Raw genomic sequence first — 11,697 nt, 5'->3', positions numbered from 1 at the left:
TCGCATTGTTGGGAAAACAAGGATGGAGGTTTCTCACAAATCCAGAAAGTATGATATGCAAACTATTCAAAGCAAAATATTTCTTAAGGGGAAATTTCTTGTCAACTCCTTTAGGAAATATTCCAAGTTTTGTACGGCGAAGTGTTTGGGAGGCTAGAGTGGTAGTAAGAGCTGGGACAAGGTGGATGTCATAGTTGGCGAGTTTAAGTCACTTTTGTTAAATTGGAAAACGTTGTCGTTTCGTTTAATGTTTTTACTGCATTATTAGTTTGTATTATCGTTATGAATTGTGCTGAGCTAGACGGTTGGTAGTGGTCCTTTAGCTAGTATATGTAACCAGGAGCGGAATGATAGTAGTATGGAATATTGATATTATTGCATATTGTTTTATTCTCCTCTCATCCCTGTCTCCTGTCTCCTCTCATCTCTTTCTATAAACTTGTTCTACCATTTATGTGCTAGTGTAAAGGGTCTTTCAACTATAACAGTGGTATCAGAGCCATGGCTGGGCCGTCCGTACAAAAAGTTGATCAGGATCTGAGAACCTTGGAGAGTACGGTAGCTGAAATTCAAAAAAACGTAAGTGAAAACCGAGAAGAAACGCAGTCACAGATCTCTAAGATACAGGACAAACTGAATATAATGGGAGAACAAATGTCCACACTCACAACACAGCTTCAAGCTACAAATCAGGATCTCTCTTCCAAAATGATGGACCTCATGAGTATAGTGAAGCACCAACAGCCGGATTCATCCACCAGATCTCAGAATAATTATGGGTTTCTAGGTACACATTCTCCACATCTTCTATCTACACCTCAAACTGTCACATACCCACCTAGTGCTCACTCATATATTCAGTTTGGTAACATCACTCAACCACTGGCCTCTGAAACTAACCTTGAGTCTCGTAACATCTCTTTTGGGTCTGTGTCAAACACTATACCTCTACTACACCAAAACATCTGACCCTTATATGATCAAACTCAAACCACACGAAACTAATATGACCCTTATAGTGGCTACATAGGAGGGAAAAACTCTTATTCAAACCAATACACCTACAGACCTCAAAATACCATGCTTCAGCCACATTATAAATTTTCAAAGATGGTTTTCCCCACATTTGATGGAAAAGAAGTCAGGAGTTGGATTAAGAAGACAGAGAAATTCTTTATGCTAAACCCTCTCATGGACCCTAAAACTAAAGTTGTTTATGCGGCTTTATATTTAGAAGGAGAGGCTGATAGATGGTATCAAACTATACAAGAGTTATACCCCGGGGCCACTTGGGATACATTTGTAAGTCTGGTTATGCAAAGATTTTCAACAGGGAGTCAGGAAAACTTGATAGGCCAGTTTACCAAGTTAACTCATAAAGGGACGGTAGAAGCTTACATTGCTGAGTTTGAAGATTTAAGGGGCTACATGATTTCAAGAAATAAATTTCAAACAGAGGAATTTTACTTGTCGAGTTTCTTGAGCGGATTGAGGAAGGAAATTCAACAGGCTTTGTATGTATACAAGCCAGCCACATTGCAGGAGGCCATGGATAAAGCTAAAGAACAAGAGCTATTTGTGGAATTATTGGAAAAGAGGGTTGAAATGGGGCATAAGACAAGCCATAAGATGGGAAATAAATCGGTGACTGGGCATAGAAACAGTTACACAGGATTCAAACCAAACGTAAATCCTTCATATGGTAATAGGAATAAATTCCCATCCACCAAAATTCCAGCTATCAAAAGAATAACCCCTGCTGATATGGCAATTAGAAGAGAGAAAGGGTTGTGCTATAATTTTGATGAGGCCTTTGTACCAGGTCACAAGTGTGCCAAGCAACAATTATTTTTAATGGTGGGCGAAGAAGCCACAGAGGTAGAAGGAGGAGATCATACTGAAGAAGACCAAACTCTTTCATCATCCGAAGAAGATACAGGGAAAGAAGGTGATGATGATTGTGGCGTATCAATTCATGCCTTGAGTGGCACACACGGATTGCATACAATGAAATTCCAAGGATTTATGAAGGGAAAGTCTGTAAAGATACTACTGGACACTGGGTCCACACATAATTTTGTGTCACAATCATTCGCAAAACAAATGACGTTAAATACAGAATCCTGCCGAAAAATGAAAGTCACTCTAGCTGATGGTACTACACTCAACTTTGCTCAAAAGATCGTAGGTATGAGTTGGAAAATGGGAGAAATTGGATTCTCCTCTAACTTTCATGCAATACCTTTAGGAGGATATGATCTGGTGCTGGGAGTCCCGTGGCTACAACAGGTCATCCTGATATGGTTTGATTTTAATAAAGGGGAGGTTCAATTTAGATGGAAAGGCGAGAAAATACACCTCAGACAGAAGGTAGAAACTCCTCAGAAAATCAATGTACAACTTGATAATGATGATAGGTGGCTCAAGAAAGAAGAATCATATTTTCTGGAACAACTTACTAATGCAGAAGTTGTTGATGAAACCAAAAAGAACCAGGTGCCAGAAGATGTGCAAGGGCTGATAGAAGAGTTTGAAGAAATTTTTGATACCCCAAAAGGGTTACCCCCAACCAGAGCTCAGGATCACCTTATCCCCATTATTGACGGTAGTAAACCGATCAATGCTAATCGATACCGATGTCCTAACCTGCAGAAGACAGAGATAGAGAAACTGGTCAGAGAAATGTTAGATCATGGAATCATACAACACAACAGCTCTCCCTATGCATCACATGTGTTACTCGTAAGGAAGAAAGACAACATATGGCGATTCTGTGTTGATTACAGAGCCTTAAATGCTATCACAATAAAAATAGATTCCCCATTCCAGTAATAGAGGAACTAGAGCTATATGGCAGCAAATACTTCACTAAATTAGACCTCTATAGCGGCTATCATCAAATCAGAGTGCAAGATATAGACGTGCACAAGACAACCTTTAAAACGCACTTTGGGCATTATGAATTTCTGTTTATGCCCTTCGGGCTCACCAATGCTCCTGCAACATTTCAATGCTTGATGAATGAAATATTTTCTAAATATTTAAGGCAGTTTGTGCTAGTGTTGTTCGATGATATCCTCATCTATAGTCCTGATATTCAATCACAATAGGAACACCTAAGGAAGGTATTTGAAATTCTCAAGGAGAACAAATTATTAGTGAAGAAAAGCAAATGTGCATTTGCTCAAGAGCAAGTAGAATACCTCGGCCACATAGTCAGTTCACAAGGAGTAGCAGCTGATGAACAAAAAGTTAAAGCCGTGAGGAATTCGCCAGTCCCTAAAAATATCAAAGCCTTGAGAGGTTTTTTGGGGCTCACAGGGTATTATAGAAGATTCGTGCAAGGGTATGGAGTGTTGAGCAAGCCCCTCACTAATCTTCTTAAAAAGGGGGGTTTTCAGTGGAGTATAGATGCAGATAGAGCTTTTAAACAACTGAAACAAGTCATGAGTAACACCCCGGTCTTAAGAATGCCAGACTTCACAAAGACTTTCACGGTGGAGACTGATGCTTGCAAGACAGGTATTGGAGCGGTATTAATGCAGAAAGGAAGGCCTATAGCTTTTCTAAGCCAAGCTTTAGCTCCTCGAAATCTAGGCCTTTCAATATATGAGAAAGAACTGATGGCGGTAGTGATGGCTGTTAAGAAATGGAGAGGATACTTAATGGGGAGGCACTTTATTATCAAGACGGATAAGCAAGCAATAAAGTACTTCTTGATCCAAAAACTCAGCACAGTAGTTCAGCAGAAGTGGTTGTCCAGGCTATTAGGATTTGACTACAGCATAATGTATAACAAAGGTAAGGATAATGTAGTGGCCGATCCTTTATCAAGGTTACATGGTCAATCGGGATGCGAAAAGGAGGTGAACGAAAAAGGGGAATTAGCTGGAATGAGTTTATTGATACCAAGGTGGAAGGAAGATATTGTCAAATCAGTGGAAAATGATGAAGAAGCCACAGACATCATGACACGGATAGCTTTAAACCCTACAGCTGAACCTAATTTTTCAATGTCAGATAGAGACCTCAGGAAAGAAGGTAAATTATATGTGGGAGCTAGTAACGGGGTCAGACAAGAAATCATCAGGAACCTTCATAATACTGGGGAAGGGGGACATTCAGGGGTGAATGCATCCATTAAAAGGGTAAGCGACCTATTTTGGTGGCCTAAAATGAAGCAAGATATTGGTAAATGGGTTCAAGAATGTGAGATATGCCAGAGGTTCAAATCAGAACATGTTAAAACTCTGGGGTTGCTACAACCCATTCCCATTCCTGCTCAAGCTTGGGAAGTCATGACCATGGAATTCATCGAGGGATTGCCTAAATCAGAAAACAGAGACACTATTATGGTAGTCATAGACAAATATACCAAATATTGTCATTTGTTGTCCTTTCAACATCCCTTCTCAGCAACGCAGGTGGCTCAAAAACTTCTGAATACAGTTATCAAGCTATATGGGCCTCCAAAGAACATAATAACTGACATGGACAAGATATTTACCAGCAAGTTTTGGGTTGAACTATAGTAGGCTGGGAACAACTTCTAACTACTCCACTGCTTACCACCCCCAGACGGATGGGCAGAGTGAGAGATTAAATCAATGCGTGGAGATGTACTTGAGATGTTTGGCAAACCAGAAACCTAATCAATTGTGACAACCACTAATTATTTGAACTATTTTATAAGTGCGATATAGATATTCATAAATATTCTGTGTTATAAGACCAATTATGCGGACTCGTTATATATTGTGTATAATTTTGTTGTATGGCATTACGAATGTTGCTGGAATATTTTTAAGTGTATAGCTTTCGTACGAGAGTAAGATTATCGTTACGCGATCAAGTAATAATTGAGATTCTCGTGATTTATAAGTTGCGATTACGCGATAAACTATATTCTAACATTGTGGAGTAAAGTCAATTTATTTGCAATTGCTTGTGTGAATTTTTAATGTGTTAATTATATTTTACATGAATTATTTATTAGTGTGATAATGTTAGAAAAATTCTTTTAATATAAAATTTTGGTTCGAAATTTTTGAAAACAATTTTTATAAACTTCTAAAATCCCATAGTATTTATGGTATTAATTTTGTGATTTATGGATTTATATTTTAATTAGTAAAACACATTCTTTTTAATTATACTTTTAATAATTATTGAATTACAAGTGTGCCCTTGCATGCAACTTCCACCTAAATAGAGATCAAGGGTAAGACCGTCTTTTCACCCTCCACTAACTCCATTTGACCAAACAAATGACCAATAAAATCTTGCATGCAAAAGCTTGCTATTAGTGGATGAAGGATAAAATAGTAAACTCAAACTCAACTCACTATTTTGATGAGACAAAAAGCTAGAACAACACTCATTTCACTATATTTTTCTTCATCAACACATCACTCCACTATTTCCTCTCCCTACCCCCTCTCGGCCGCACCTAAACCTCCCCTACCCCTCTCATTTTTCTTTTTCATTTCTTCATTTCCTTAACACCTTTCAACTCACTCAAGCAAGGGACATTTATATTTAGTGCTACATCATCATTTAAGGTTAATTTCTTAGTTGCATGTGGCTAAAGCCAAGGGTTTAACTTTGATTCTTGTGAATCTAGAGTTGAACCTAAAGTGGCTCATAAAACTTGAGCAAGAGATGGTATGTTGTTTGTTTTAAAAAAGAAAGAGACTTTTTATGTAGCTTTCAAAGAACTTATGATCTTTTAAAAATTTATTTTTCAAAGTTTCTATCCTTGCATCTTATGATATTTATGATAAAAGTTGAAATTAGTACTTGCATGTCATGATATAAGTGATATTTCAGACAAATGTATTATGTGATTTGAATTTGAATTTTGTGCAATGAATGCCATGAATTTTGCTTTGAAATGCTAGTATGTTATGTACCTTGACAAGTTATAACTGAATCTTGTAGTCATCAAGTTGTTACCATATGTTTTTAGTTCGAAAATTTGCTTAAAAGTTCACATATAAAATCTGCTCTGCTATGCTCTCTGTTTTTGCCTCGGTAAATGACTATTATGGCTAAGTTTAGGCTCGTATTTTTCCATAAAATGATATTTAATAGGATTGTGTACACTTTAGGATAGATTTATTGTCTTGCATGTTGGTTTTGGTGTTGAAATGGGAGTTAAGGTGGAAGGAGGTACACTAGGCATGTGCAGAATTTTTCATTATAAGTATAGGCTGTTTTAGGTGAGTTTTGGTAAGGCCTTGCTAGGCCTGAGTTTACTAGAGTTAGGAATTGAGTTGTACTTGAGTCCAGTGGCTTTGGTTAGTTGAAAAACCGGCATTTACGTACATGCACACACACATTTCCGAGAGTAGCTCAGAACAGGCAGGACTGCGTAACCTTGAACTTTGGTCGATTATAACCATGCCATAGGCTGGGCCTTCACGGGGCCTTGGCTTAAATAAGTACAATGCATCCTTAGGAAGCTTAACAATTCATTAGAATTAAAAATTGAGTGAGAAAAGTGAGTTTTAGTATGAGTGAAAACGGAGCAGAGTCTTTTCAAGGGAGGCTGGACAAGTGTCAACTTTGAGCAGAGGCCTAGAGAGGCCCAGGTGAGGCCTTGGCCTGAACCCAAGTTTGAGAGTTAGGTTTAGTTCTTAAGAATCCATAGGAATTGGTTTTGTTAGAAGGCCCCATTTAGAATTTGAGATTTCGGTCAAAGAGCACAGGACGTGCAAACTGGTGCTAGCAGGAAACCTTAGTGTAAGTATCGATTTTTGTAAGCCTATAGGAGTGAGGTCCCTGAGTCTTACAAACTTTAGAAGTTATTTTAGAGTCTTAAGAACCTGTAGAAAGTGGTTTGGAGTGAAGGTCCAAGGTGGAGACATCCCATTTCCACCAAGAAACCCGAGAGCACCCTTCGAGTGGTCTTAGGAAAACTTTAGTGGTGTTCGTTGTATTTGGGACCTAGAAGTGAAGAGTCCGAGTGTTACACATCATCTTTGGGTTTAAATTATGCTCAATAATAGTTCTTATGTGTTACTTGCTTATGTGCTTAGGTATTTAGGTGATATTATAGTATAAATAACTAAGTAGTATATGCCATGCCATTATGTGATTATGTGATTAAGTGGATTACTTGAAATGCATATGATTAAGTCATGTCTAAGTATAATAGTAGTTATGATAAGATTAAAAGTTAGTCTAGGAGTTTATAGGTTTATAAGGTGTTTAAGGGTGAATAGTAATGAGGTTAATATAATGTGTAGGTTCCGAAGCGAAAGGGAAGATTCATGCCGTCAAGATCGAATAATTTTAGAACTGTTGAAAGGCAAGTTACTTAACTCCTTATGCTTATAATTGTTGCAAGTATACATACTTTTTTGTGAATGCTTAGTTGTGATAATCACCATGTCATTAACCAATTCAAATACTATCGTTAATAACCCTTAACCTTGTTAGTACCTTACCTTCAAAACATTCTTTATCCAATAGACCGTGAATACTAAACTCTCTACCAAATTTCCTAAAGTGAACCTCATTAGTGAACTTGAATTCTCTTGTTACAATTCCATTAAAGTGATACCAAATCTTTCCCCGACATCCATGTTATAAATCATTAAAAATAAAATAAATGTTTTCTTATCTTAGTGGATTGGACCCAGACGCAAGTCCTTTTCATGCTTATTGATAGGCTCACATATAGCCTAGGGATCCCATTATATTTGAGAACCCGGCGCGGTTCGGAATTACTTCGTGGCTGATCACCGACTATAATATGTAGCGTCCTAAAATGATTTTGATGATTTGATATTTATAACATGATTTCCCGATGCCATGATACCATGATACCATATGCCATGTTTCGGTCGTTATGATTCTACCATGCCTTTATATCATTACATGTTACCACAATGCCATGATTCCATATGCAATGTTTCGATTACTATGATTTTACCATGTCTTTACATTTTAACTTCATGTTTCTTATTGTCATTTTTTACAAGCATCTATAACCCCTTGATTCATGAACCCCTGATAGTGAGATAATACCTTGTATAATAGAACTGTTAGTACTTGCTGAGCGTATTAGCTCATTTTCTTGTATTTAACCCTGTTCTACAGCTAGCGATCATGGTTCGTACCAAGCAGACCGCCCGTAAGACAACCGGTAGGCAGGGTGAAGACCATTTGAGGGCGCATGTAGTATATGGATTAGGCAAATCTGCCGTTTGTAATTATGGTATTAGTTAGAAGTGTTGTTCCAAACTCTGAACTTGTAAAGATCTTGGGATTGTTATTATTGTGGTTGGGTTTTTAATCATATTATTATCGTCTTTTGGACATATAAGTTTGTAATATAATTATGGTTCGCATTTATGTAGTGTGTGTATAATTGGTTTGGGGTGTGACATCAATGGCATAAATGGTTGAGTCAGGTGGAATGGTGGTATAATACCTCACACCACTCAGCCATTCAAATATCACCTTATAAAGCTTTGTATGGGAATGATCCCCCAAGTTTAAACTATCACCAAGCATAGAAGTCCCCAGTTGCAAATATTGATGAATTTCTAAGGAGCAGAGCTGAATTACAGACCATATTAAAGAAGAATATGGTCAAGGCTCAAGAACAGATGAAGCATTATGTTGATGCCAAGAGGAATGAGAGGGAGTTCAATACAGGAGATGAAGTGTTTCTTAACCTCCATCCGTACAAACAACAATCTCTCAAGGACTCGAGGACTGAAAAACTGGAAGCTAGATTTTATGGTCCGTATACATTGAACAAACGGGTGAGAAAAGTCGCTTACAAGTTTGATCTACCAAGTACGGCCAAAATTCATGACACCTTTCATGTGTCTCAACTTAAGAGGAAGTAAGGAACTGGGACATTTCTACAGACTAAACCTCCTGAAGTTAAAGAGGAGGCCAAAGCTAAAGCACCAGAAGCCATTCTAGATAGAAGATTGGTTAAGAAAAATAATAGGGCAGCTGCAGAGGTTCTTATCAAATGGACCGACTCACTACCAGAAGATGCTACATGGGAGGATTATGAAAAGCTCATCAAGAAATTCCCAGATTTTAAACCTTGAGTACAAGGTTTTGGTTAAGGAAGGGGTATTGTCACATTTGGAAAGTTTAAGTCACTTTTGTTAAATTGGAAAATGTTGTCTTTTCATTTAATGTTTTTATCGCATTATTAGTTCATATTATCGTTATGAATTGTGTTGAGCTGGACCGTTGGTAGTGGTCCTCTAGCTAGTATATGTAGCCAGGAGTGGAATGACACTAGTATGGATTATTGATATTATTGCATATTATTTTGTTCTCCTCTCATCCCTGTCTTCTGTCTCCTCTCATCTCTTTCTATAAACTTATTCTACCATTTATGTGCTAGTGTAAAGGGTCTTTCAACTATAACAGTGGATGGTTGGAACGGGACAACTGATAGAAATAAGCACTAAACCTTGGTTGGGGAAGGAAGATAATCTGTATATTACTACGGAATCCCCAAGTTTAATTGCAAATACGGTGTCTGCTTTACTTTGTACTGATCGTCATGCCTGGGATGAAGATCTGGTTCCGAATATTTTTAATATAAGAGACCAACAATGTATTCTCAAAACACCTCTCATGATCAGTGTAGAAGAAGATTGTACTTACTGGTGCAATGAAAGCTCGAGAAAATACTCTGTACATAGTGCTTATAGACTATTGCAAGCTTGGAGGAATTTATGAAGTACGACGGATAATGGGAGCTTGTGGAGTAAAATTTGGCGACTTAAAGCCCCTCCAAAGGTTTTGAACCTCATTTGGAGAACTTTATCATTTTTCTTGCCAACAACGTCGATGATCGTCCAAAAGCATGTTCCAATGATAGATGCATGTCCAGTTTGTAATGGTGCCTCAGAAACAATACTACATATTCTGGTTATATGCGCTAGCTTATCATTGCTGGCAATCTGTGATTCTAGATGTGTAACATGAGATGGGAAGAGAATTTCATGGATGGCTAGAAGAGATTCTATAGGTAGCAGGCATAGATAGAGGTGTTGTGATAGTTACGATTTTTTGGACTATTTGAAAAGCTCGTAATAATAAACACTGGAATAGGAAGATTACTTCGTCAAATGGTGTGATAGCAGCAACTAAAACATGATAAGCTATTAAAGAGAACAATAGTCTTATTGAACAAAATAAATAACTGGAGCTATATATATATAGCCTTACAAAGTAGAAACAAAAATATCTAAAATAAATCCAACATCCCCATGACTGAGAAAACGTGACTTATCCTAATCTAACAACTCCTAATTTCTAGGAACTTATTAACGACTGCTGTAATACTTCAAACCTAACAAATTCTCCCCTAAACTAAACATGTATCAGACATGTTAGTTTATCTTAGACTTGCTTCTAACACCAAGTGCATTTCTGAGTTTCTCAAATTGATCCAGCTTCAATGGCTTGGTCATAAGGTCAACTACTTGTTTACTCGTGCCACAATATTCCAAACTAACTGCTCCAGCACTTACAAGATTTTTCAAGAAGTGGAATCTTACATCAATATGTTTACATCGCCCGTTGAAAACTGGATTATTAGCCAACTTGATAGTGGATGAATTATCATAAAATATTTTTATAGAATCACTCAGTGTACCTTTGATTTGGTTTAGAACCCGCTGCATCCAAACACTTTGACAAGCACACGAGGCAGCAGCTACATACTCGGCCTCTGTAGTAGATAGAGTAACTATAGGTTGCTTCTTGGATGCCCATGCTACTGCCCCTCCACTTAGCAAGAACACATAACCTGAAGTACTCTTTCGATCATTTATGTCCCCGACATAATCACTATCAGTGTATGCCATTAATTCTTGCGTATAACCCATTTTGTAAAATATGCCAAGATTAGTAGTAGCTTGGATGTACCTTAAAATTCGTTTGACTGCAAGCATATGTGTCTCCATTGGATTTGACATGAATATGCTTAAAAACATACATTGTAACTCAGATCCGGCCTTGTTGTCCTCATATACATCAAGCATCCAACTATTTGCTTAAATAATGTAACATTTACTTTAGCACCTCCTTCTTTTGACAACTTATTGCTTCCCGGAACCATCAGATTCTTTACTCCGTAATTCTCTAAATCCAAATCTTTCAAGTACTTCTTTGGCATATTTTTCTTGACTAATATGGATACCACAGTTGCTTTGCAAAACCTCTATTCCCAGAAAATATTTCATCTCCCCCAAATCAGTCATCTAAAACTTATTTTTCATTGAGTTTTTAAAATCTTCCACCATGCTCATATCACTACCTGTAAATATAAGATCATCAACATAAAGACTTACAATTAAGATTCCTCTTTCCTCCTTCTTCTTGATAAACAAAGTGTGATCTGAGCAACTACTTTTAAAACCTTCTTTGATGAAATACTTTTCAATTCAATGAAACCATGCCCTAGGGGCTTGTTTTAACCCATATAATGCTTTTAACAGTCTGTACACCATGTTTTCTTTTCCTTTCACCTCATAACCTTATGGTTGTGCAACATAAACTTCTTCGGTAAGTTCCCCGTGCAAGAAGGCACTCTTAACATCAAGCTGGTACAATTTCCAACTATTTCTTGCTTCCAATGAAATTATCATACGAATGGTGTCCCAACGTGCTACTGGGGCAGACACCTTATTGTAGTCTATTCCTTTT

The 11,697-nt window shown here is 37.4% G+C and overlaps 2 protein-coding genes across 2 annotated transcripts; one reads left to right on the top strand and one right to left on the bottom strand.

Annotated features, from left to right (window-relative positions):
* Positions 1 to 1,110: 1,110 nt before the first annotated feature.
* LOC141665550 (uncharacterized) lies at positions 1,111 to 4,532 on the top strand. Its single transcript, XM_074471533.1, has 2 exons — positions 1,111 to 2,673; positions 3,111 to 4,532. Exons 1-2 carry the CDS (start codon positions 1,111 to 1,113, stop codon positions 4,530 to 4,532), a joined length of 2,985 nt encoding a protein of 994 aa, XP_074327634.1.
* A 5,847-nt stretch (positions 4,533 to 10,379) lies between these two features.
* Positions 10,380 to 10,955, bottom strand: LOC141665549 (secreted RxLR effector protein 161-like). The gene has a single exon (XM_074471532.1). The coding sequence runs from the start codon at positions 10,953 to 10,955 to the stop codon at positions 10,380 to 10,382; it is 576 nt and encodes a 191-aa protein (XP_074327633.1).
* Between the last annotated feature and the right edge of the window lie 742 nt (positions 10,956 to 11,697).

The sequence above is a fragment of the Apium graveolens genome, chromosome 6 (genome assembly GCF_009905375.1).
Source record: "Apium graveolens cultivar Ventura chromosome 6, ASM990537v1, whole genome shotgun sequence".
Classification (NCBI taxonomy): domain Eukaryota; kingdom Viridiplantae; phylum Streptophyta; class Magnoliopsida; order Apiales; family Apiaceae; genus Apium; species Apium graveolens.
Note: the sequence above shows the minus strand (reverse complement) of the source record. Positions and strands in the feature narration are given on the sequence as shown.

Excerpts from the sequence above, each read along its gene's own strand:
- LOC141665550 (XM_074471533.1), top strand. The coding sequence starts at position 1,111 with ATGGTTTTCCCCACATTTGATGGAAAAGAAGTCAGGAGTTGGATTAAG. Across the intron at positions 2,674-3,110 it reads AGACAGAGATAGAGAAACTG|GAACACCTAAGGAAGGTATT; the intron begins GTCAGAGAAATG and ends CAATCACAATAG.
- LOC141665549 (XM_074471532.1), bottom strand. The coding sequence starts at position 10,955 with ATGGAGACACATATGCTTGCAGTCAAACGAATTTTAAGGTACATCCAA.